The sequence below is a fragment of the Tinamus guttatus genome, unplaced genomic scaffold (assembly GCF_059628265.1).
Source record: "Tinamus guttatus ecotype Peru unplaced genomic scaffold, ASM5962826v1 Tinamus_guttatus_pri_ptg000025l, whole genome shotgun sequence".
In the NCBI taxonomy this organism is placed as follows: domain Eukaryota; kingdom Metazoa; phylum Chordata; class Aves; order Tinamiformes; family Tinamidae; genus Tinamus; species Tinamus guttatus.
This window is the reverse complement of record NW_028288559.1, coordinates 1,425,083-1,453,003: the sequence shown is the minus strand read 5'-3', so window position 1 is coordinate 1,453,003 and position 27,921 is coordinate 1,425,083. Positions and strand designations below refer to the sequence as shown.

Here is a 27,921-nt window from a genome sequence, read left to right as displayed (position 1 = left end):
AGAATTCAAGATGTGTTAAGACATTCTTAGCACATTACAATGATGTGCTACATGAACACCTGCTATCACATGATACTGGATTTTTTTTAAACAGAATGATTTATGTAAACTTAGATATATATTAAAAGAAATCATGTTACTTCCCCCCCGCCACATCCTAATTCAGTTTAAGAAAACAAATCCTCTGCCAAGATGTGGGCTAAGAATATGCCCATTATTTGAATTTTACCAGACCCATCTGTCTCACTATTTCCAATAAAAATTATTTTAAGCTATGAACTTAGGTTAACGTACAATTTTAACCATGATTTCTGAATTTCCATTATCAACTTGTGGTTAATGCATAATCCAATAACTCTACATTTCAATTTTCACAGCCTCCAGTTTGGCAGTGATGCTTCATTCTGCTGTAACACACTGGGCTATTTTTCACTGTTCATAGCCCAGTGACACAGGCACCACACAGTTACAGAGTTGTCTTAATAACATTGATTTAAACATAAGTTACAATGATGAGGACACTAAGCTTTTCGCTGAAGAGAAGTGTAAGTGCAGGATATTGAATGACATCTGGCAGACTGTTGACCTCACGAGGACAAAAAAGAATCCTGAAAGAGGAGGATATCAAAACTAGATTTTGGCAATATAGAAGATGTATTGTCCATGTAGTTCTTTCATAAGCTTTAAAAATACTCTTATTAAATAAGTTTTTCCTTAAGACCAGATAATACAGGTAACCAGTAAGAGTCCGAGGGTCAGAAGCTTCTTCAATTCTTAATTATTCTCTATGAACTTTCTTTTTTGGCCTTTCTTCATAGGATTCTCCATACTCATTCACTCTGCTCTTATCCACAGGATAAAGCCTGGCAGGAGAGAAGAGGAAAAAAAATAATAATAAAAAATAAAAAAAGAGAGATTACTTACATGAAATAATGAGATTCAAGCAGCTCTGTGCTACTTGATTTTCAAACTGAAATTCTGTGTCATCCTGGTTTATTTTACAAGTCAATTTCTTTCTCATCATATTCTCTATTCCCATTTGTGGCCTAAAAACCTAGCAGTCTAAAAGATTAGTTACAGATGTATCGGCTTTTCCATATTAAGACTTAAGCAGTTGTCTCATAGGTCCTCTCAAAGCATGCTAGAGTTCCCCTAAAGCTTGCCATGGATATTTCCCAGGCAGTCCCGGATGCTTCTCCCAGTGCCAAGCCCCTGCCAGAAGTTGCGGGGCTCTTAATTTCCAGAACAGGACCCTGGAAAGGGTCTGTTTTATGGGGAATTATATAAAGCTAAAGGCTCAAGTTCTCATTTAGACTTAATGATTAGTTAGAGGGAAACATCCACGCAATCTGGTGCAATGTGAAGCTGGCTTAAAATTCCTGTTCACAGATAAATATTTATTGCTGAAAACAATAACACCTCTTATTTAGCTTAACTTATGCCTCATATTTTAATGGCTACTATATGGAGTAGTGTGCTTCAGCTGTATATAGACAGGCAGCCCCTTGGCAAGGATTAGAAGCCCAAAACTCCTATGTGGGAGGTGTGAATACAAGCCTAAGAATTGCTCTTACTTCAAGTCTTTGTCTTTCAAGTTTTTTCCTTTTATTTTTGAAATTTGCAAATGTAAACCTTCACCCATTGTAAAGGAGGAGCCTTGATTGGGGATGGAGAAGGGAAAAGTGGCAAGAACTCTGTAGATGCTGTGAGAAGGAGTTTAATTACTTGACTACTCTCTTAGCATACCAAGGAGGATCCAGGAATGCCGTCAGTTATGGGAAGGAACTTTTGCTATGTTTAACTTATTTGTATTGAGATTGCCTTTTCAGGATCCCATTCAGTCTTCCTATTCACTCAGCATATACACACGTACCATTAACCGGACCATACTATAAATGTCAAGACAGTATTTAAAAAAAAAATCAAAATCTTTTTAAGATCTATCCCAAGTTTTTCTGTAATTCCTTACAGCAGTAAGACTGCAAGCATTTAAAGTGCTTTAAAAAATGCCTATTGATAATCAAGAAAAGCATACCATCTTTGGTAAAGATAGACCAGGAACACGACATCATCTCTAAAGCATGCCAGCCTATGAGATGTTGGCATAGTGATGATGAAAGCAAAGATATCATCAATAAAGGTGTTGAATGCCTAAAAAAGAAATGCATATTTCAGCTGGGTATAAAGAAAGGAAGTAACTTGTCATACAAAGCTGCAGGAAAGAGGCTTTTCAGAACAGCATTTTTCAGTAGATGGACAGATCACGTATCTATAGCAATGCTCAGGAGTTAGGCTGAGAAACTATTCAATGCAAACTTCAAAGTGCCTTCCTTTCATGAAAACTGCTACTTTAAACCACACAACTACAGACAATGTGCAGACACAGTCCAAGTTAGAAGTAAAAAGGAAGTAGGACTGCTTGAGGTAAATGAGTATTGTTATTTACAAAAGAAAAAAAAAAAAAAAGAAAGAACCATGTATCAGTAACTTCATTGAAATCTTTAAAATAAAGGAATTAAATATTATAGCCTCTCATTACTCAAAGTATTCAAGATTCACAAAATACCGTTGTTTACTTTTATTTTCTGAGGGAAAATAAAGTGATTTGTAAATAATTATTCATTTAATATTAAAAGCATTAACTTGGTAGCCATATATCTTTTTTTTTTTTTTTTTTTTTTTTTTTTTTTACAACCATTAAACTAGCCATGTTTTTTTGAATCAATAGCAAAATACTTGCTGACTACTTTTTTGAATGAGAAGGTTTAAATTACTACACAGCTGCTGGGAAAGCAATACAAACAGGCTCTGAGCTATGCATGGATGACAGTATTTTGACATTAAAGAGGTTGTGGATTGAATCCTAACCTACAGGGAGGGTTAGGCATTAACCTGGCTTCTTTCACTATTGGTGAGCACTTAGTCTGACTCAACTACATAAATATCTCTACCTTAAAAAGTGGGGAAATTGAGGCATTTTCTAGGTAGAGGAGGACTCACACTTGGGGGAAAAATGTGATGAAATATGGAGAACTTTGGGATATTGGAAAGTTCTGATTAATTACAACAGGCAGAAATTATGGCTATATCACAGAAATATAAGGGCCATGTAAGGCTCAATTTTAAAATTTCAGCTCCTGTGTCCCAGATTATCAGTTTGAAAGTACACAGCATGTGTTTAGAAGCTTTCAACAGTTCTTAAAGCACTCTGTTACAAAGAACATTGATGTGCTGATGTGAAGGGAGAATGATTTAACATGCTCACATGTGGCAGCACACAAATACGGGTATGCTGATGGCACCTAGATTAGTATGTTATGAAGAACCCAGCACAAGTAAGTGCAGCTTCTCAGGACACAATTAACAAAAAGGGCAGTGCAAACAACCCCAATACCTTGTGGAGCTGCCACAAGATGGAGACCAAACCCTACAAGCTCTTAAAAGGTCAAGAAAACAACACATCCCAATTTAGGAGGAATTAGAAGAGTGGGAACTCATGTGGATGTCTGTTGTTCTCTGCATGGTCCCAAGGAATCCTGGCTAGGCTGTTCGGATGCACCCATTTTGCTGCCTGAATTTGAACACACATGTGAATGGTGGTGGGAGCACAGACATGACATGGATAACAAACTTATTTTATTCCAAAATGAACAAATTTTCTTGTCTTCTAAAGTTTGCTGCTAGGCTTTGCCTCTTTGGTGCATTGTTTTCCTCCAAGGCAACACAGTGCAAACCCTTTTTCGTCATGCAACAGCCCACTATACCTTAGCCACTATACAATTCCCACAAGTTTAGAATTACTGCGTCAGGAACACAAGGTGTGCACGACTTCAAGCTCTGGTTACTCCCAGAACCTGTCAAAATAAGTTTTTCTGGCAGCCCTATCTATTTCTTAATTTCTATTTCAGTAATAAACCTTTCATTTGCTAAAATAATATACTAAATTGAGACTGGAAAAAAAGTAACTTGGAAGGACTAACATTTATACCTATGCAGCATATGAAAAAAAAAAGCTAGTATTTTCATCAAAATTGGGATGCAATTATTCTCATTTTATGTAAGCTACTATGAAAAATAGGAATTGATTGCTGCCTTTTTTTTTTTTTTTTTAATTTTCTGTTTTTATTGGCGGCTTAGTTCTTAAAAATGAAGCCAGCCTTAAGGTAGGTATTACTAACGTATTTCTCAAGGAAAAGCTATTTCTGCAATAACAGCACAAGTCTTTAGAAAAGGTACAGCTTTACTTACTTTATATGTGAAAGCTTTCCATGGTAAGTGTGCAACAGATTTCATCTAGGATTAAAAAAACGATATATGTCAAGCTGTAATAAAGTCTCCAAGAAGAGATTAGAAAAGTTGTCTTTTATCACTTAAAACTTACCTTGTAGTTTACAAACAGCTGGGGCAGCATAAATAGGAACCCAAAAGCATACACCCCTGAAGATAAAATATGAATGGTTTAGATGTAAATGCACAACAGACATACACCAGACAACTATACTTTCAATTAGAGACCTATATTTTTCTTCCTGAAGACAGAAATGCATCCAATTCTTTTTGCCTCACTTACTTTTCTAAATTACCGTGGTAGTTTTGGAAACCATGATCAAATAATTATCCTATATCTGATAGTTCCAGCTGATGCCAGTTAGTTTTTCTACTTTCAGGTCTTGGCCTTAGTTTGAAGATGTATGAAAAGAAGAGAAAAAGAGGGTACTCACCATTGACAAAGCTGTTAATCAGCCAGGAGTACCAGCTGCAAGTAAACAAAAGACAGCCTTTTCCACCTCAGTCAAACATACCCACAAAACACCCACCCCAGGGGCAGAGGCTGCCAAGGGCTGCCTGACTACTCAAACAAACTGGCTATTTTGTGAGGTGTTTAGTTCTTCTGTAAAGCATTCACACCTTCTTTTCATTACAAAGGACTCCAAAAAAAGCTCCTAATAGTTTAAGCAATGGACATTTATCAGTGGCATCCAACAAGTTGAGTTTGGAGATCTTTGAGGGCTTCCATATATTTTTCCAGCATATTCCAAGACTTCTCTATCCGAACTACATCAGCATGTACTGCACACTGTTCACATTAATGTCTCCAAAGGGCATCACTGTATTTCTAAATATTAGTGAGACTTAACATGGCATTGCAAAGGCTTATCAGATTTAAGACAAATACCATTCTGTATCAACCACTGTAGTAAACACACTGCTTTTAAAGAGCAGATAGAAGGAATTCACCTCTTCTCCTAGTTAAATCTAACAAAACCACCCAAAATTCACTGCAGCACAACCCTAGCCAAACAACAGGAGCGTCACACACGGCAGTTAAATTCCATCCTTCCGTCTGCACCGGTAAGAAAGGCTAGCAATTGCAGCGTTCACGTTGCATTATTTGAAATTGAACTTGCAATTGCAACTGAGCAGCAAAGTCCTAGCTAGAACTACAAAATGCTTCTACAAAATACTTCAAGGAAACACAGGCTGTAATATTAGAGGGTAATACCCTGCTAAGATTAGGTGTTTTATCACTAATTAATTATTTTTTACAAAAGTAGATTTAACATCGATACAAATGCTCTCCTGTGAAGTGCAATTGACTGTAGCTTACTAATTGTTGAGAGGCTGCTAGACTTTCTACCTGTGAATCCTGTAAAACTATTTTTTTTCTGGTTCCTAATTTATGAATCAAGCAACCAAAAATAACCATCCCATCATCTCAAACTAATCAGCAGTGAAAAAAAAGTGTGAACTATTTCACTTCTACATAGAATTATGGATAGATTTACAATACCATACCTCTTGTATTTAACATTCAGCAAGGAATAACCTGCACCTCCAATACAGAGTGGATACAGCAAATATGACAAATATTTCATAGCCTATTAGACAGGGAAAGTAATTTGTTAGTTCACATTTTATAAGTAACTTTTTTCATGATGTCAACTGAAGACAGCCATGTAACTTTAGGAGTAGGTACTCTAGGGGTCCCTGCTTGAGCAGGGAGGTTGGACTAGATGATCCCTAGAGGTCCCTTCCAACCCCAGCCTTTCTCTGATTGTGAGTACTACTTCCTCTGTTACAGGAAGAAACTTAAATGCTCCCAGGCAAAGCATTTAAACATAACTCTGATAAGGAATGTGAAGACAGGTTTGGGGGATCACAAATGGCTTTCACGAAGCCCACAAGAAGATCAGCAAGTTAATAACACCACCAGAGCAGGCCAAAAAAGACTGAGGACCATGTTTCCAAGGGTGGAAACTACATAGTCTCTCTGGGTAATTTGTTCAAATGCTTAATTGCCCTCACAGTGAAAGAGATCTTCCCTTCTATCCTGTCTGAACTTCTTGTTATACCCATGTCCTCCACCACTATAAAAAGTTTGGCTCCATCTTCTGGGGATAACCTCCCCGTAGATGCTGGGAGACCCCCCAGAAGCTGCCTCTTCTCCAGGCTGAACAAACCCCACACCCTCTGCCTCTCTTCACAAGGCAATTGCTCTAGTATCTCAGTGACCCCTCTGCTGAACCTGATCGCATTTATCAATATCTTGCTTGCATTTGGGGGCCCAAACACTTGTCTAAAACATAATAAAACAAGAGAGGACCATAAACATGAAGTTTCTCCTCTTCAGTAGCATTAGGAATCCTGGTTTATCTGAAGACTGTCACTGAAGCACAGAACTAATGATTTAATACTCGGTTTTGTTACTCCTAAGGAATCTTGCAAGAATTAAAATTCAGACACACAATGAGAACACAAGGTATCTGCACTGGGTTGGATCAAGCATCCATCCACCCTGCCAAAAGATGATGTGTTGTTAAAGCTGTAAGAGCATAATTGAGAATATTTCCTACCTAGTTTAAACATTTTCAGTTCAAGTCAGTGACAGGTGAAATTGTTCATATGTTATCAGCCTTAAGGTAAGGACCAAGACCTTTTACCCATAGCATAAATCAGGTATCTCAGTTTGAAAGTGATAACACTGACTTGTGATTCTGTGACAGCTTTAGGACAAAAGATGTTACTATGTGTTCAAAGCATGATGAGTAGGCCACATTAATATTTATATAAGAGAAGTCACAGCATTTCCTCTTACCTGGGTATCATATTCCTCAGTTTTCTTTTCAGAGTCATTGTATGTACCAAACTGCAAAATATATAAAATACGTAATTAAGTCAGAATTGTGGTAAAAAGTATTTTGACCAAAATGGTAACTTTAGCATCATACTATGGTCCAAGAGGCCACCTTATTCCAAACAAATTATCACCTCAAACATAACACATTTTCTACTGACACAAAAGTTTGTAGCATCTACCGCACCACTGCCTAAATGGAGATTTAAACTGTTTAAACCACTACGAGACATACAGCTTAAAACAGTTCAAACTTCTTATATCCTTCTGTATAAGACAGTCACTACAAATTGTGTGAGCAGCCTACTAAATATAGGCTAGCTACAGTGTATATGTTTTCCTTCTATTTTATGTTGAACATCCAGGAGTCTTCTGCTTTGAAAAGTGCTGTTGAGACAGCAGAGTTCACCCAATGAGAGCCAAGTCAAACGACGAGGAGTTTGGCAGCTAGAGGAAGCAATTACTAGTAATCATAACCATTTAATGCACAAATAGGTCAACTGTGTTCTGTTTCTCTAAAGAGAATTGCTAATAGTTTTCTCAAGAAAAGCCAGTGAAGACAAAGGTTATTTAAGAAATCTTTTCATCAGAATTCAACACATTCCAACAGTACTTTTTGAAGAGAAGATGAATATTCAGCAAGTGACAACTTGTCAAATACGACAGCTTTGAAAACACTGTATTCTAAAAGAAAAATACCTGATTTTTTTTCCCTGTCAATCTCTTTATGGGTTGCTTGCTTTTACTATGCAGAGTTTTTTAAATGTTAGCATAAGGTAGACTGAAATAGACTGAAATAATAATGTTCTTAAACCTAAATAAACAATTCAACCAACTATGCTCTTGCAGGTTTAACAAAAACCAAGAACACCCTTCCCCACACACACCCCTACTAACAACCAACCAGAAAAAAAACAAAAAAACAAACAAAAAACACACACACACACACAACACAAACAGCAAACAACCAACCCCTCCCCCCCCCCAAAAAAAAAAAAAAACTAACAAACAAACTTCAGCTGTAGCAGGGGAGAAACTTTGAAAAGAGCAAAGGATTGCAAAATTGTGATTGTTGCAAAGTTGTGATTGTTTAAAAATATTTCCTTGAATACTGCCAAGGGAGCAAACAGAGCTATTAGCCTCTTAAGAGGCAGACTTCGAGCAGCAAAAAATGCCAGAATTTCTTGTTATGTAAACACTGGGGATTACACAACAGTGTTTCTCATATCAAAAAAAAAAAAAAAAAGTTTGGATATAGACACTCTTTGTATAAAAGTGCTTTTCCAACACAGCAGCAGGAACTTAAGTCCACCCATTAAGATTCAAGAGGACTGAGAATTTTGAATTTTTCAACATAATACATACAAATTAAACCTTCCACACAAATTAAATAAATTCATAATTTTGAAACTACTTATCTAAGCTTTTGTATTAACTCACTGAGAAAGAAAAGCTGTGCATGCAAGGCTTTTACAGTTTATCTTCCCTTTAGTGAAAATCAAGTTGCACAGTAATCTGAAGGGAGACAACAAGTTCAACAGCTTTAATGATAAAGGGCTAATGCTTACTGTACCTGAATTTTGGGTCTTATGCCTTGCCACTTGATCGTCATTTTCAAAGCTTTCTTCACTTTCCAGAGCTGTGGTTAACAAACCAAATTGTACACATACAAAATTATCTGAAGGAATTTTCACAAGATTCAGATAATCAGGTCATACATATAAAACCAGTAATTGCCTGACCACAGCAGCCTGCCCTGCATATACACGACTACAAATGGAAAGCCGTGGCACCGGACAGGCCCATCACTGACAGTCTGCTTAATTAAGTCCCTGTATTTGATGATATACCCAAGGTGAAATAAGTCTTTGCAGGCTATCTGTATTTCAGAGCTAGTGTGGAAGTCAGTGGCTCTCCACACTAATGCACTTCAGCTTAAATGTCCTCCAGTAACCATGTGCCAAGCAAGTTTTTTCCATGCCTTCAAGGAGTAGCTGGGTCTCTAAGACCAAGGTGTCTCTGAACTCTGAGCACTGACATCCTTACATGGTCACTACCTTTCAGTAGCAGACTACAGGAATTAAGGCAAAGTCAGGGAACCCACGGGATGGCAAGGCTGTTCCAGTCTGGCCCTAATGCAATCAAAAGTCCAGCTTATGCAAAAGTTTATTCAAGTATGGATCCCACTGTACAGATTTTGCAAGTAAAAAAATACAGTAGCTCAGCAGGACTATATTCTGTGAAACTTTTGGTGGGCAAGGTTGGTTTTTGACTTAATTTTTGTTTGAATTTGCTTGAATAACAACACCAATATTCTTTTCCTATCCATCATATCTTCCAAATGAAACAGAACAAACAGGTAAATGCAATCCTGTACTGTCAGCTTTGACAGAGGAGAGAACGCTGCTTATTACAGAAGCAATGTCATGGTTACTAACTGTGTAAGAAACACATGTTAAGGGTAAGTTGTGAATAAGTACTCCTGAGCAGCCCAATTTCCTTTGAGATGCACAATTCATATGTTTATTCCCACTTTAGATAAGCATCTTACCATCACCTGAGACCAGACATATTTTACTTCAGCAACCCTTCTACTACAACTTCAACTACAGATTTTCCCTCTACGTAAATTCTGCATAATGCACCCATGTAATCCTTTAAATTTAGTTTCCCCAGCTTGCAATCCAAAAGCAACATATTAGAAAGGCATACGAGAAACATGACTGGAGGCAAATAGTCATAAGGACTACAGATCTCCAAGAGCTCTGATATTCTCTTGCCGATTGCTCTTTGGGCAGCATCAGCAAGAATCTCTGACAGGTACAAGGTCTTTGGAGACCTTCAACAAATGAGATCTGGATTTGCCTGTTCTTACAAAATGGTTACCAATAAATCCATCTTCTTTATAAACCAGGAATGCAAAGTCTTAAGGTTTCAACTGAATTTAAGTCTTGAAATGTAGCTATTCCTGTCTTTCACCCCACTATAACCAAAACTGTCATTTATCTTGACAATACACAGTTTAAAATCATTTAGCCCTTTTAGATTTCTGAAATTTTTAGATTCAAAAAAAGTTTTTGATTCTTAAAATCCAAATAAGCTGAAATCAAATCAATTTAGCAATATCAGCAGCATACTTATAGCATGTTACCATATTTGCATACACAGTTTTCCCTGAAACCTTGTTGAAATTTGAGAGCTAAAGAAATTTTGAAATACAAGATTAAATTTAATGTTTGGAGGACAAAACCACTAGTAAGTACAGTACAAAAAACAACACAGAGATATGCCATATTTTTAAAATTTATAGTGCTATCCCAATTACTAAATAATTATTTTTGTAATCAAGGAACTGGCACTATTTGGGATATTGCTATCTGTAGCTTTCACTAGAGCCTAAATATGCACTAAACTGAATTTTTAAGGCTCACACTTGCATTCAGCAACTTAATCTCTACTTTCAAAGAGCGTCCAATTAAAAGAGCGTGTTCTGAACTATTTTGTCCTTACAGAGATCATCTGCAACTGCATGAGATGCACAGTCGAAAATCCCACAAAGTCCTGAACTTAGTTTTAAATACTGAAACATAACATCTGTAACACTTGCTACTCGGAGAACTCTTCCCAGCAGTCTCAAGGCTTCTGAACAGCTTCTGCAAACCACTGACTGGACATGGTCTGCTGAAACCACCAACAGGCTCTTCCTTTTCTGCCTTTGCCAAGGCCTCAGTTATGGCCTGGCAGAAAACTGCAGCACAGAGGTGTCTTTCTGCCTGCTCTTTGACAAGTGTTCCCGTGAAGGCTCCCCGACCTGGTCAGTCAGACTTAGGCACATGAGTGATGCTCTGTGCTTGGTGCCACAATAACAGCTGGCCCATCCCAAGAAAAGCTCATACTTCCAATTTATTTCTTGTCTAATAAAGAGATACTATCTCCTCTACCAGAGGGCCAGTTAAAGCCATTTAAAGACAGCAGACTCCAACAATAATTTTCCAGCAACTAGTTTAGCATTCTTTTTGCACAGTAAATTATAAAATGATCTTTTATAAAAATATTTGAAGACTCTGTATGCAACTAATAGCTGTTCCTGAGAATACTGAGAATTAGTTCTAAAGCTTTAACAACTTACCTCAATCACTGCACCAATGCCTGCTGGAATCAGGACCAATAGACTTGTTTGTTCATCCAAAAGGAAAAGAAATATTACAACAGTACTAAAGCACCGCCAGAGAACTAGACAGAAAAAAATAATATTAATATTTATATGAATACTTGAGACGACAGCAAACTTGGTCTATTTTCTACAATTCTATCTTACTTAAGCAGTTTAAGCATGAACTTCTCCACACATCTTTCTTTGTTAAGCAGTTCCAGAAAGTAGCCCAATTACCTATATACCTCCAAGCAGGCTGAAAAAAAAGACACCTAGCAAGTCACAAGACCTTTTTATAAAGTCCTTATCACAAGAGTAAGGAAACCAGAATATTTAAGGAAGATTTCTGCACTACAACAATTCAACAATATATCAGTACTGTGATGAACTACACATTCACGACTCTTGTCTCAGGAAGCTGTAAGATATCCAAGTAATGTCAATCTTGGAAAATCATGCAACTAATTTAATGCTTGTAAACTGCTAGGAGAAGTAAATCCACTTTATTCAATTGCTTTGAAGATGCAAATATTTTGTACTTGGGTTATTTTCCAGGTTCTGCAAAACTCTGTACAAGCTTCTCCTAAACAATTCATAGATTAAAGCAGGCAAGGACAGGAATAGGTTAGAGCTACAAGATGCTGGGACAGCAAGAATTACATTGCACCATTTCATGGTAATTTCTTGTCCCACACTTTCTACAGGGGAATAAGGAGGAAGATGCAGAGAGGAAGCAGACTGAAGTATGATTCCACTGTCTCTTTAGCAAAAAGCCAATTACTGGAGACTGAGCACTGTCTTTGACAGTACGGTTAAGAAAACCTATACCTCTTCGATTTTCCAGTTTGACTTTTCTCACTTAGCTAATTGGCAATTAGCAATTCCAAGTCTGAAATTCTCGGATTGTTTCGGATTCTCACTGACCTTTTTGTGCACATATACCAGGTGCAATATAAATGCTTTATATAAATATAAATGCCCTTTGACACAAAGAAAAATCCCCCCCCTTGAGGAAACTGTGTTGCTGTTTATCCTGTCACAATGTCTTTTTTTTTTCCTATCTATATTCCTTCCATATTTTAATCAATCTGTACATATTGTAGAATAAAGAGATACAGCTCTAGAGGGTAAACAACCACAGATCTTTCATTTTGGCTTATAAAGATGATGGAAAACCTATTTGAAAAATAGGCAGTGAGTATTAACAGATTAAATAAAGCTCACTAGTTGTATGTTTAATCTCAAGTGCCCATGTCTGGCTGCTAACCTCTAATCTGTCTCTAAAACTGAGAGACTGACAGATGTCAAACCACTATGCTTCAGTCTCTTTCATATCCAATAATGAAACTACAGCTTTATAATACTGTATTTGTTTTAAATAGTTTGTAGCTTGTTGCTATATAAACGGGATATTTGGAATTTGCAGGATAACATTACATATGATAGCACCTTTTCTTCAGTCAAAACATTGTTCATGACCTCTTTCTTTTCTCTGTATTTTTGTGTCACTTCACTGATGGAAATTTTAAACTCATAGAAAGAAAACATCTAATTTTACCACCTTGGATAAATCTACATTTCAGCTTACAGCAAGAATAAGCACAGTGTATGGCACACATACATGTAACACTTTGAATTATAAGCCATACCTGCTTTTGTAGACATCCCAATCATGTTCCTCTTTTTCTTCCAGAAACTGATGTCATTTTTGAATGCAAGGAAATCAAAAAGGAGCTGCAAATAGCAAGAAACATGCAGAATTGACTGAAACCTGCCCAAACAACATGCACTACCAGCTGAACTACTGAAAATTATTTATGATGGAATTGCAAGTTAAGAGTTATAAAACTAGAATCGAAATTACACACCATAAATACAAGCTAAAAAGAATGTGTTTTAGAAGGCTTTGATAAAGGATGAAGAACTAAGGTCCTTGAGAAGTTGCTCAGCTCATGGACAGATCACACTAAATTAGATTAGTGATTTGTGTTGGATTGATAGTATTATTCATTTTAGGTTTAGATAGTACAAAGGAAAAAAAAATCCTTCAGGATGGCAAGTCAGGTTTTATCTTGATTTCAGCAGTGTGAAGCTTGCCTAAACTTCAGGGACTTAAATTTGCTTCAAACTCTTTTTTTCCCCCCTTCCAAAAGTCTCTTTCAGCATTCAATATATGAAAAAGCACAGATGATTCTGAAAATCCTGGGTCAAGAAATCTTAATGAAAAAATATATTTTTTAATTTGGGAAAATTATATAAAAAGAACAGATATTTAAAGAGCTCTTCTCAGTCTACTGACACGCAACTTTCTAAACAAAATGGAAGAAAATAAGTTACTATTACTGGGAAACATAAAGGACTTTTACCACCAAATTGATAACATATACTCTAACCATAAAAAAGCATCATGTTCTGGAATAATTAAGAGCTTGCAGAGCACATGGGAGCTGCACTGATCATAACTGTAGATAACAAAAGTGTTCAATGTAGAATGATAAAATCTGAAAAAAGCGTTCACTAAAAGATTCACATTTAAACCAAGATAAACACAAAGCTCCCAGAGGTGGATGACACTGCAATAACATGTCTATAGCAGCAAACTCTACACATACAAACTGACAAATTTTTAATGTAAATCTGGAGCTGATCTGAATTCCTATAAGGTTTGAAGTCAGAGACTAGGAGAACTATTACTGGTGCCACAGCTATCCCCCTGCAATGGTACACTTTGGGACAACGCAGCTTAGCACAACATTTGAAAGTGCTAGCAGGCATCTAACGCTGGGGGTTCGGGTTGCACTCCAGATGAACAAAGGATCATGAAATTAAGTGGTTTATATTTCAGCCAAGAGTTAATTTATAGCTAATGGGCTCAGATATCTATCTTCAAAATCTTTACATTAACTGTGCATTGGAAATGCAGCTGACTTGTACAAGAGAGCACTTGTATTGCTCTAAGGAAATTCCTATTTCCAAGAACGGTTCCCAATAAATGAAGGGGTTGAAGTGCAACAATTTTTATGTCAGCTAAATTCTTAAAAAGAATTTTTCACTACTTACATGGAATGCTGCTACGAAGAATGTCAGAGCCAGAAAATACAGATTAGTATCCACAAAAATTCCTTTTACTTCATCTGCATCCTTTTCTGAAAACCCTAAGAGAACAAAAAACAAGTAATTGCATTAGATGCTGTTATACAAGATTCTAATATGAAAGTTTTTTGTCTTTTTTTTTTAACCTGGATGTATTTTGGTAAGCAATCATAAATCCAAATCAAGGCAAAATGCAATTCTAGGTACATTCTGATTAATGATTTGCCTAGCTTTAAACAAAATGTATCAGCCAGAAGAAGCCTTATGTGCATTTAATATCTTGTTCAGCCTAGGTTGTAACTACACAACAGATACACAAATGACAAGCACAATAAAGTCATTCTGGCCCAGGAGAAGAAGATTATTCAACTTGCCCTCTGAACTTTCACATGAAAGTAAGCCTCACAGCAAAAACTGAAAAATGAAAACACGTGTGCACTACAGAGGACAAGAGGTCAGTGAGAAAATGAACCACGCGTGCAACAGTACGGCTCCTGAGAGTGGATCCACTTCAAGCCTTTCTACAGTCCTTGTAAGAGAGTCCTGTAGAACTAGCTCGGAAGCTCCTGCTTGATAAACTGCAAAACAGCAAAGCATCTTCTGGAGTTCACAGTCTAATCAGTGAATGCGTAATTCTCACCTCTCATCAAATCTGCTGAAGGAGGAAGGATGTTACCTTGTATAAAAAGGTAGCTTTTAAGAAAGGGGTAGTCAGAAGGCTATAGTCGAAAGCTTTGCTGTGCCTGGCTGTACTTTACCCTAGCTATATGGCTACATTCCCAGTGACCACTACTTCATAAATTTATCTTCTCAGCATCTCCTGCATTCTTCAAAGCTTATACAAAACTTATTCAGCTATCTTTGCTCCATGGAGGATAGAGGGAAGCCATGGGAAAAATATTATCTTCCACTTTGGCTTCTTGTGCTTTCACAATAGTATTCTCTTGAGAAAATTGAAAATTAATAAATGATTAAATCAACTATTCTTGTTTCCTATTACATTCCAATATTTTATTTGAATCTTTACATAATTAAAGCAGCTTACAACAAACATTTTCAGAGTATTATCAGAAAACAGAAAGCAGCACATATCTATAAATAGCTATAAAGTTAAGAGGATTTTAGGATCTTTGCCTTATATTATTCAAAATTAAAAAAACATACCAAATTGTTGGAGGGAGTACACAGCATCCTGCATGTGGATCCAAAATCGGAGTTTTCCAAGAGATATTTTATCATACGACACTGTAAGAGGTAGCTCTGTGGTTGAACGATTTATAACCTGTATTTCAAAGAGAAATAGTTTCCTTTTTAATAGCAAAAGTAAATTCAGCAGTTATTGCAGTTATTTCTATTCATTTTCTTTTTGAAAGTAGAAGAAACTAATTATATCACATACCACAGAAATATAACCAAGAAATGTTAAATTGGCAGTTTGCTTTTTCAGGTTTCTATTGCAAACTCGCTGTTGGTATAGAAGAGAAAAATCTATAAATGAAGCAGGGAGAAAAGCTGGAGAAACTAGAACAGTGCCAGGAATCTTTGAACTGTCTGACAAAAAAAAGGGAAAAAAAGGAGCAGAACTGAAAATAAAGAAAGCTAGTAAGATTTCACTGCTCTTTACCAAAAAAACACATACACATCTTCCAGGCTTCTCTCTTTAAAAGGATACCTATAATCCCTTCATTCTCTTTGCAACTCAGTCAATAACTCAATCTAAAAAGATAACATCAACATTTCTGGGAAAGGACAGAAAAAAAGTTTTATCTGTGCTGAACAGGCAGAAAATAAAAAGTCAGCAAAAACATAGTGGACTAACACACAGTCACTGCACTCTATTCAGACAAAACAGATTAGTAAATCAGAGGTAGCATAGAAAGAAAAACAGCTTGTAATATAAGACAAATTATTGGACAAACGAAAGCAAATAAACATATAAAAGTCAGAAGAACTCTTTCCTAATGGACCATTACTGTGCACAAGTGCTGCTGTGCAGCCTAGCTGAACACGATTGCTAAGCCTTGAAAACTAGGAAATTCTCAAACCTCTGCAATACAGCCTGTGCACAATTGTAGTAAGGCCTCCAAATGGCACTCTAAGACTACAAAACAGTGTGTGAAGAGAGCAATGTAGTACTACAGAATTAATTTTAACATGTTCTCAAACCAGAACCCTGTGCCCTCTCCTCCCATAAAGGGCAAGAAGATTCTACAACAGGAAGAACAGGAAGAACCACTATGCAAGACACCTCAATACTTACCCTAGAAGACCTACATGAGGGTTAAAGTAGTCATCAGTTCAAAATCTACCACAGCACAGAAAATAATTCTCCAACTACATGGTTTCAGGTCAAACATATCAAGCAGATAGCACCTGTACTCCTATTTACAGTTAAACATTGACCTTGCTGTCCACAAGCTGCACTACCTTAGTCTTTCTTGTGTTTCACTCATCGTATACGTACCACCAGACCACTCTTACTGCAGGACTTGTCAGCAGTTTGGCAAATCATTATTGAGAAGTTACATAAACCAGAGCTGAAGGAGTGCTAGTTTTAGTAGTCTTTGTAGCACTTGTTTTCAAAAATCTTTAACCACTTTAAGGCAGAATTACAATAGCAGCAATTGCAATGTGTGTGACAGCAGTGGGAATATCATTAACAAGATGAGAACACTGAAATTATAAACAGGGGACATGACCAGTTAGAAGCTATTGTGTCCTGGCATGAACGCACCGAGCTTAATAATGAGCTGTGGTAAGAAACTCAAAAGAAAAGACAATGAGTGCAGGACATCAGAAAGGAAACAGCTAAAGAAACACTGGACAAAACTACCTGCTCCTAAGACCTAGGAGTTTGTAACTGAAATGCTCAGGAGGTTGTTTTGTCAACTCGAAATTTATAAATAAAAAAGAGCAAGCTCCTTAAAAAGATTCTCCCCAGCAATCAGCAACAAAAATCTTTGTCTATCCTGAAGTTTACGAATTGGAAAGGTCTTGGGGAAATTCAGACGAACCCAGACATATTCATATATTAGACTGTGACATTCATCAAGGCTTTTGTTCTCAGTCATGTTTTGGTTAGCAATTACCATTAACTGCAGAGCTCAACTAAGAGCTGCATAAGGTGCCTGTGCTTTAGATGCAAGGGACTTCCATGAGAAGCTTACAGCAGGAGAACCATACAGTTTCCCCAGGAAAAGGAAGTTGGGCACAAAGTCAAACAAAGGAAATTGCATGTGAATATACTGTTCTAAATGATCAGACTTTGAGCAGGGGGGTTGCACTAGACAACTCCCTTTCGACTTCATCCATTCTGGTAAGTCTGTAAGTTCTGACTCGAGTGCACAAAACCAGTAGATGGGTATATCCAGTTGTACTTAACAAGTTTTAAGATGCTCAGGTTACTTTTTAACATTGCATAAAGCACCACTGCAAAATTAAGCCTCGGTGCAGGTTTTGGTCGGTAAGGATTCCCCTCTCTCCCTGTAGCTTTGGTACCAGATGCATTGAGCATGCTCTTTTCCCTAGAAGATATTAGGAGCAGCTCTGGGATGCTACCTCATCTTCTTCAACCAGCTTAGGGAGTCAAACTGCTGGCGAGGCTGTTCATGCTGCAGCTGCTGCAGTGTCCTCCGCATCCACCCCAGAGACAGCAGCAAGGGAATCCAGCTATCTTTAGGCAGAACAGAAGGGAGTGTTTGGCAGCTATGTCTGCCAAGGGGGAACCTCAAAACCCAGACCCAGCTTCTGCAGTTGCCACAGTTGAGCACGTTAAATTAAACAACAGTTAAGATCACTGAGAGTCCTTTCATTAATTTCTTAGGTTGTTTGCTGTAATAAAAAACTATGACAAAATCTTAATTAAAACAATATTCAAGACTGCTGTTAATATTGTTAAATGTAATTAAAGGTATTCTATTACTCACCATCAAATCTTTCACTCTGTTGCTTAGCTGATCAATAAATAATATTGGAAGGTAATGCACTGTCTTCCCCAACTGAACCCTAGGACGTTTAAACATGGATTTTATGACTGTAGTGATCTACAAAGAAAACTACTTGTATTACAGTTAACACTCTATCATCACTTTCAGACCTACCCATGTAGGCATTTGCCACTGTCTTTTCAGGCACTTTTATTTTTAAAAACGCATGGCAAGAGAGAAGTAACAAGACTAACTGAAAGATGTCTGCATAAAAGCTAAGCATGTCATAGTTCTCTTTAGCTTCTGCTTTGACTTTTCAGTAGAGAGGCAGAATAAGCAATAAGGAATGAAAGACAAATGACATTAGCTGTGATGATGCTAAAGCTGCCATGTTAATGGTAGTGGTAGGAATTAAAGTCTGTCAAAGGGAAACACACTGAAGTCATTACTACAATTTGTATCCTTTGTCTCAAATAACCCTCTCTTTCTGTAACAGTGCCAACTTTCCTCCATCTGCCCTACCATTGCTCTACCATCTCAGCTAGTAGAAATCAGCAAAAACTTAAATCTTTAGGTTTGCATTGACAGGAAATTGTTACTTCATTGGCCAGTGATCTGGCTGATGATCTACAAGCAATTCCTTTGTCAGCAGCTTGGAATAGAGCTTAGCCTAGTGCCCTAACAGTAGTAAAAAAAGGCAACTACCTAAACTGAGGCATACTTGGTAAAAGCAAGTCTCTGTGTGTGCTAAGACAGTACTGTACACTAAGTACACAAGGGATAACTGGCCCTGACACTGTAATACAGAAAAAGCATTAACTCTAGGCTCAGAAATCTTGTTTGATGATTTAATTGAAGACATTTTATTTCCTATGAAACGTCTACTAACAAAGTGACTGCTAGGAGAGCTGACAAAGGCTATTTCATATTCACACTGTTGCCTGTATAAAACAGTGTTGACCAATCTAAACACAGCTACAAGAGGGACTCTCTTTCACCAAGCCAGGCTGAATCCTTTGCAGTTCTATACAGGCGTATCTTAAAAACCACTAAGTCTGTCTATTTGGCTGGGAAGCTATCCCAGACCCTCACTTCTTGTTCGTTCAGCAAATACTTCTGGGTTTGATAGGGTACTTGTAGAGAAAGGCATCAACATAAGGCAACAGAAGCCAATGAGGCAACACTGCACTATTTATATGGCTAACACTGGAAGTCATTTAAGTGAGCTGTGAACAGGAGCTAGTGCCTGCATTTAGTGGCCTAAAAACCTATCCTTGCTTTCTAGTACTTTCTTGAGAAAATGACATGATGTAGGAGGACACAGCCACAAAATAAAATAAAACCAGTCATGGAGGGAAAGTGATGGAACAGGGAATAAGCTCTGCCACTTAAGCACTTGCAGTTTATATAAATAATCCTCATATGAAGGTTAATTGGAACAGTCAAGGGAAAATTACCTTAAATACCCCAAGTATTGCGGGAGCACAAGTAGTCTGCAGTAGCATTTCACTTGTGTCTTTGCAGTTATAATTTGTCTCGCTATAACAACATGCAAAAAAAATTTCACACTCAGCTGCCCTGAGTAGCTCATATTTTGTTCTTATATTTTTATGTGGTTGAAAACCACATTGGAAATATTTTATTAATTATCACTATTGAAAGGCAAGCACTAAGAGTATTGTCTCCCAAGGTCCAATTCAAATGTAGAATACTCAAGGAGGACAGGGAAGACTTTCAGAGAAGTGTGCAGGAAGTTTATAATACTAAAATTAGCGAAATTAAGTCATTAACTTACATCTTCATGTAACGGTGAACATCAGCAGGGAGGGACGATCCATCAAAGACAAAATCTTCCACCATGACATTTAAGGTTAACCTTGACCTCCAATGTGAGACAGGCTCATCTAAAGCATTGGTCTGTTTTTCTGCTTCAATTTGCTTTAAAAATACAATAAGCATACATATTTTTGCTAAACAAAACAATTTTGAATAAGACTGACTTTGAATTTCAAGTCATAGAATTTCAGTTCATAGAATCTATGGAGCCATTTGCTCTATCGCTGAACAGAAGTTCATTAAGAAACACCTCACCATCGTTTTAACCCAATCAAATATTTTTGTGCAAATATATCAGAACCAATCATACCAGCCAAGCGTAATTTGACACTGAAAGACTCTAGTATCCATTCACAGTCTTGCTTACCAAGAATGAATATTGACCTAAATAAAGTTAACACTTTAGGAATCTGAACACTTGTCAGAATAAGTCACTTGAAAATAAGGACATCAGAGTAGTGGGACACTAATTTCCAAAGCCATTTGCTTAGAAGTTCTGAGTTTCCGAAGGCTGTGTAAAGTAGTGCTGAAACAGAATAGGACCTTGGCTTTCAGTACGCTGGACTGTGGCATCAACTCATCCTCAACTTCATATACATTCTACTTGCATTTAGAAACAGCAATGCAGAAACAACAAGGCTGGCTATGGCTACATTTCAGACTACAAGGGGTATCAATAAAGATTGACATTCTAAAACAAAAATGGCTCCACTTGAGTACTGTGTACAGCAACCACTACAAGTATTTCATTCTCTATCACTGGGTATTTTTCCCACTGAGTAATCTCAGCATTTGACAAAGGATACTATCTTATTCAATTGAATTGTAGGAAGAAGTAAAAATATACTAAAGAAATAGAAGCAGCCTGCACTTCGATAACTCACCAGTACCAAGATGAAGTTCATGCTGCTCTTACATAACCAAAGCACAGTATTTTACATGAATCCAGTTTACTGTGCAAAGCAGGACAAAACAGTTTCTATCAAAAGCAATGAATTCTTGAAACTAATTAGGGAAGAGTTTTAATAGCAGCTAGTCTTATAAAGTGCTCCACATCTGCTGTGCTGAGTAGTCTAGCATTAGTCTACAAGCTACTTATCAAGAGGAGGATTTTTTTTGTTTGATGTACAGTTTATCAACTTCCATTTTTTTATTTCCCTCTTCAATGTATGTTGAAGTATAATGTATAATATAGCCTCAATCAAAATATTCATCCATAGTTAAGGCCACTACAATTTGGAAGTAAAAAAGGCCAAGATTTATGCATAATCTACTTTGATATTAATATATTATAGTTTGAGCTACAGAGGCCTTAGCTGTAAGCAATACAAGCAGTCTTTCCCTAAACTAAGCTTTCTCGTAATATAAACAGCATATACCCATTGTCACATTCAACCCAAAAAGGCAAAAATTGAGTTGTGTCCCGTAATTTGGGAATGCATGTTTATTCTGCTCTCCAGGCCTTCCTTATTGCAGAATATCACACAAAGTGCTATTCCAGCTGACAGGTTGTTAAATTAATTTACCAGCAAGAAGAAAAAATTATTTCACGATACTTCAAAGAAAATCTTCATTAAAATATTTTTCTTGTTGAATCGTGAGAAAAGATACCTACTTGTGTGTCCGATTCTCCAGTGAGCAAATTAATCTCTTCTGGTTTAGGAACCATATACGTAGTCAGAGGACTTACAATGTGCACCTGCTTACCATCATGCCACGGCAAAATGCCAGCATGGTGAAGAAATATATATGCATATAGTGTTCCATTATTCCGGGTTTTCTTTGGTACAGAGACATTGACCGTCCTAAAATGCAAAAGCAGCACATTATGAGATGACATAGCATAAGCTGAAGTATTGATCTTTAACTTAGAGTACAGCAGGTGTTGTGGAAATGAGCAAGAAAAGGCGTCGCTTTCCACAAATTAATTCAGGCTTACACGCCTCAACTCGCCTACACTGGGTGAGATCAGTTTAGATACTCCAGGATGTGTCATAATATTTGCATTACCAAGATTTTACCGTCATCTTTATTACCTTAGACTTTGGTCAATTCATCTTGTGTTACCCTAGGCAACACACAAATACTGCACCATGGGTTTTCTAGTTGCTTTCCCACGGCAATTGCTCACAGGGCCAAAATTATCATGGAACATATAGAAAATAGCTTTTACATGCTGAATATATACCAAAAACTGTACACATGACATAAGATAGGGAAAAAAAAGAAAATTTCCAAGACTTTGCATCACAAGCACAGAACTCTAGAGAATACTCTAGAGATACTCTACAGAATTCATAGAATTCTAGAGACCCAAATCAGGAAATCACTACCTTGAATTAACCAAGAAATCACCACACTTGCTACTTTGGGCTCCAGATCCCTTTTCTACTCTTGTCAAATTGCTAAGGTCACAGGCCAGTTAAAGCATTCAGAAAAAAAATGAAGCCATGGCTACTAAGGAAACCACTGTGTAGATAGCGTTCTGACTACAGACATTATTAGAAGAAAGTCAAATGTTCTCAGTCACTTTTAGATTTTCACAGATGAGTCATTTGTGTTATTACAAGCAAAGCATATTTTTTGAAACATTTGTGTATACACCTGAAAACTGTATGTAGATCCAAACCAGCCAACACTTGTACATTAGCACATTATGCAGAAGCAATCTATCACAATTAGCGAGACCAATAGTTAGAATGGGATCAAAAAACTGTCTGACAGACCAGAGAAGACAGCACTCGAGGTCTGTAGAGACTATATAGGAGAAGCAACTATTCCTGTATTCATCACAGAGGCTTTGTTTGGCAGGGAGTTGTTTCTTGCAACTGTGAGATGACAGCTCAATGCAAGAAAAGTCTGTGAAACAGCCTATTCTCTAGTGCCAAATGAACTTATCTCACCTTTTCCATCAAGAGAGCTACTTTATGAATACTTAGAGGATAAAGAACTTTTAATAAATATATATACTTACATATATATAAAACACTGCTTTTACACATAGGAGTACTTTATGCTAAACGGAAAGTCTGACTCATGACCAATTTCTTCGCTGCCTTAACACTAGGAATATGGTTACTGATTTACTAAAACACATGGGAACTGAACAGCCAGAAGAATAGCAACCTTAACCCAAAACCAAAAATATACAAGAACAGTAGCAACTGCTAATTCTCTCAACACTACTGTTATGAACACAGTGCATCTCATGCCACTTGCATGTGACCACTAGTTAGGATAAATTCTTCAACATGAAACAAAAAACTCTCTGTTCTAACACTTACCTTTCAAATTTGGACTCAATATCAAAGTCTTCCACATTCAAAACCAGATCTATATTATTCTCAGCACCAATGTGTGACCTTGTGGTAGTGTACACACTTAACTGAAATTAAAAGACAACACAGGGCAATCAGAGCACAAAAGTACTAAGTTCATATGTCAGAAAGCTCAGAGGGCAGTCCTGTAAGTCAACTTCGCTAACCTTCCCAGGGACAGGAGGATTATACACACTGGTAAAGAAAATTACCTACTCAAGATAGTTTAAAAAAAAGCTCGGCTTTCCCTGTTCTCCCTTTGGGGACAGAAGTGCAGCACGGACACTAAAGGGGGTTTTATAAGATTTCTCCTCTACAGAGGAACTATACTTGAAAGCAAAGTTTTTTTTTTTTTTTTTTTTCCCCCCACGCTAACTAGAACCACTTGTCCAGTAAGTCCACTCCATTTACTACTACATGTGCTAACAGAAAAAGAGAAAAGGGTATCTCCCGCCCCGCGCCTCAGCCAGGGCCGCTAGCTACTGCGCAGGGGGAGGCTCCACTGGGCACCACCAGCGCGCTCGGCATGCCCCGCTCCTCCACCGTGACACCTACCGCGCCGAGGCCGCCGTGCGGCTGCAGTCACCCCAACACCCCGGCGCTCACCTGCAGCTTGGGCCGCCGCGCCAGGTAGGGCCAGACGCAGCCGGCGGCGCCGCCAGCCGCCGCGGTGGGGCAGGGCCGAGTGTACACGATGCCGTACATCACCCAGCACGTGTGCGCCACGTACACGGCGAACACGCCCACCACGAGGCTCGTGAAGGAGCTGCGGCTCAGCATGGCGCCCGCCGCCGCCTCATGCGGGCCCCCGGCCGCCCGCGCGCCCGCGCCCGCGCATCCTCCCCCGCCGCCGACCCACGGGGCACCGTCACTTCCGCGACGCAGCGGAAGCCGGAACCTCCCCGTCTCGTCGCCCAGGAACGGCCTCGGCGCCGCCGCATCCGCGTCTGCGCATTACGGCGCGCGGCCGCACGGGGGCGCCCTAGGGCAAAGACTGGGGGCGGGGCCGGGGGCGGGGCCTCACAGTCCCCCTCCCCCCCCCCCGTTATGAAATGTCTTAATTGGTCAAGTTTGAGGCCTTAGCTTCATATGAGAATGTGCAACACTGCTACACAACTAATAGGGCTTCACTAAAAGAAGAAATAACTACTTCTGGACAAATACTGTCAAATACTGTATTTGATTTTTTTTGAAAAGTGGATGAAATTGCACTCACTATCATCTACACATGTTTTTTATCTCATAGAAACCTCAGCATTACTAACCTGTGTAGGCCAGAGAACATTACTCAAAATCTGCATTCACCCTGTAACTTACAATGAGAGACAATTTTTAAAAGAAATATTAACAGCAAATCTTCACTTGGAGCATTCACATCGTGAAGCGTACATGTAAATTCTGGAGTAAACACCACACTTATATATTTGTGGGAAAAAGTCTAATGCTCTAACCATGTTCCCTCATGGCTTTCATCCTGAGACCAGCCACCCGCAGGTGGTTCTGATCCCTGCCAGAAGAGAGATGAGCAGGGATGACAAAAAGGAATCCCAAACACGGGTCAGTGCTGGGGCCAGCATTGGTTAACGTATGACCTAAGGGCTGGGCCGGTGGCACAGAGCAGACCATCCCCTAGGTTGTGAGTGGTTCCTAACGGGGCAGGGCAGGAGGGACATTGCAGAGAAGGACGTGGGGGTGTCCTGATGGACAACAGCTTGGACGTGAGGTAGGCACATGTTCCTGTGTCAAAGGCGGCCACCAGCATCCTGGGCTGCACTAGGCAGAGCACTGGCAGCAGGCTGAGTAGGTGATCCTGCCCGTCTTCTCCATGCTGGTGAGGCCACACCTGGAGTGCCATGTCCAGAGCTGGGCCCCTAGTATGGGAGACATGGGGCTAGGACAGTGAAAGCTCACCAGCATGGTTAAGGGCTGGAGCATCTCTCAGCACCTCAGGAAAGGCTAAGAAAGGAGGGATAGTTCCATCTGCAGAAGAGAAGGCTCAGGAACAATCTGCTCAATGCGTATAAATACTGGAAGAGAGTGAAGATGGCAGAGACACACTTTTCCCAGAGGTACCCAGAGACGAGACAGGAGGAAGGTCTGTCTGAATGTAGGAAGACTCTTCATGCTGAGGGTGTCTGGGCACTGGACCTGGTTGCCCAGGTGGGTTGTGGAGTCTCCTTCTTGGGAAACAGTCCAAAATAGGGCTGGACAGGGTCCTGGGCAGTCTGTTCTAGGAGACCCCAGGGGAGCAGGGCGGTTGGAGGAGACAAACTCCCAAGGGACCTTTGAGCTCCAGCTGCCTTGTGGTTCTGCGAAAACTGCAGTTAAACTGCCCCTTCTGCTGGGTACAGTTTGACTCATTCTTCTGCTTAAAGGCTACTGAAAGAGAAAGTTTAACATTTAGCGTATATATACTTCTATGTGCATATACTGTACTCCTTTTTCAGGAATTACATGGATACCACCAGTGTCTAATGCTGGAGTCAGCTGTCTGTTTTTCTGTACCCAAGGCCTTTTCTTTCTTATTTATTTCAACAAATCATGAATTTCTTCATCCAAGAACCATTAACAAAAGACACGCAAATCCATCTTCCTCCCCAGAGTCTTAGGAATGACCACATACCACTTGAAAACAAACACGTTGAAAGGCAGCCTTAGAGGAGGTGAAAATACACAGCATTGAGTGTGGCAAGTTGGGTAGCTGTCTCCAGTATCAGGTCCTTAGGGGAACCAGCTTAATTTTTCAGAAATGGGTATGGTGTTTGTGACTCTCCAGATGAACATTGCTCTCTAAAAGAGAATGGTTGCAAGCTAAGCCTTCACTGCTGTGCATGGTTGATGCTGTGTTTCTGCTAAAGGTCACCCTAGTGTTACAAGCCTGGCAGGAATGAGCGTGTGCCAGATGATGGGCTGCTGCCGTTTGTCGCCCCATGTACTCAGTTAAGCCGCTCTTGCGGTGGCCTGAAGTGAACACACAGGGCAGTGAGGTGGAGAAAGTGAAAAGCGGAGGCCCGAGCTTGTGCTCCCTTGGCTATAGCGCAGTAACAAATCAGAGAGCTTTTGAAATGCCCCCAAATTGCCTGCTGAACAGTGCCAGAAAACACACTATTTAAGCAGAAAGGGTTAAGAGATTCTGCAAAAGCAGACAGTACTGCTTAAGCACTAGAAACACTAGAAGTAGTGGCACCAATTGGACTTGGTAAGGTGAGAAGAATAAAATGTAGCAAAGGTGTATTTTACAATACTGTGAAACCATGTTGCCATGGCTTACTGCTACAAGCATCCCTTTATGAAATCTAAATAATTTTTGTTTTCTATTTCTATTTGTATAATATATATTGGACCTGTGGCCAAAAAAAGTAAATGCCTGCTCTGGGAATGACAGTTTATAGTTTTGTGAGACTATTTATAGTTACATTCCAAGACTTTCGTCATACTGTCAGTCTGATTTATATCAACTGCTGCAAGTAAGATACTGAAGAGGTGGCAGAAAGAAAAAAAAGAAACCCACCTCCCAGCCAAAATCTAGCACATCTTCATACTGGAATTGAAGCCTTTAGCTTCTCCCCAGTAGATATATGGATCAAAATATTTGGCAGTCCAACTGGCCTGGCGCCCTGATGTTACCAACCACCTCACTGCTGCTGCTCGTCGTTTGACCTACCTGGAATATATGTGCTCCTTTTCTTTCTGACACATGGAAAAGCTTTCAAGGTTTTCACTTGCCTTACCAGCCCAGCGAATAGATCTTGCTGACTTTCCAAACTAATTCAAGATCTATGAAACGACAAGGTTCCTAGAAACGCTGTCTGGGAAAGGAATGGCATTAGGGTTGGTGAGCCTCCCTGCTCTCAGATGCTGCCACTGAACCTGCTGCATATGTCGAAGGCAGAATGTAGTTGTTCAGCATTTTCACAAGGCGTAGCGCTCGAACAATCTTCAAAAGACTTACCCCGATGGGTGTTCATGCCCTGCTGTAGCTACAGAGGAGGCTGGCCACAGGTGAATAAACAAGAGCAACCTGTCTTGGCACCCTTGTCCTTGCCCATGGCACAAGGCTCAAGCTGCCAGGACAGCTGCCATATCTGTCCCCAGACATGGAGCTGCTTCAAGCAGCACTGCCCATGTTTGGGCGCACAGACCCAGAGACCAGAAAAACGTGTTTTGTGAAACTGTTTGTTGTTACCAAGACTTTTGCCACACCATCAATCTCATTTATACCAACAACTGCAAATTAGGCAAGGAAGAGGTGGCAGACAAGATTCTTCAGGGTTTACAGCTGTGGTTTGGATAAAAAAAAATAAAAATGACAAAAAAGACTTCAAAAAAAGGACAGTATTCACCATGCAGAAAACTTGCACCAATTGCTAAGCACAAAGAGCTCCTCCCAGAAGAGACACCCATTCAGAAAAGAATTAAATAGAAATCATGCACATTTTAAACTTTTGTTTTCTAAGCCTA

At 39.0% G+C, this 27,921-nt stretch overlaps 1 protein-coding gene across 1 annotated transcript; it reads right to left on the bottom strand.

Annotated features, from left to right (window-relative positions):
* Nucleotides 1-540: 540 nt before the first annotated feature.
* CLPTM1L (CLPTM1 like) lies at nucleotides 541-24,280 on the bottom strand. The gene is made up of 17 exons (XM_010227627.2): nucleotides 24,067-24,280; nucleotides 23,428-23,528; nucleotides 21,759-21,948; nucleotides 20,103-20,245; nucleotides 18,308-18,386; nucleotides 15,546-15,663; nucleotides 14,349-14,443; nucleotides 12,938-13,022; nucleotides 11,265-11,368; nucleotides 8,709-8,774; nucleotides 7,097-7,147; nucleotides 5,797-5,879; nucleotides 4,722-4,756; nucleotides 4,382-4,437; nucleotides 4,249-4,293; nucleotides 2,036-2,151; nucleotides 541-863 (listed from the first exon to the last, which is right to left on the bottom strand). Exons 1-17 carry the CDS (start codon nucleotides 24,238-24,240, stop codon nucleotides 779-781), a joined length of 1,626 nt encoding a protein of 541 aa, XP_010225929.2. The 5' UTR covers nucleotides 24,241-24,280; the 3' UTR covers nucleotides 541-778.
* Nucleotides 24,281-27,921: the final 3,641 nt, after the last annotated feature.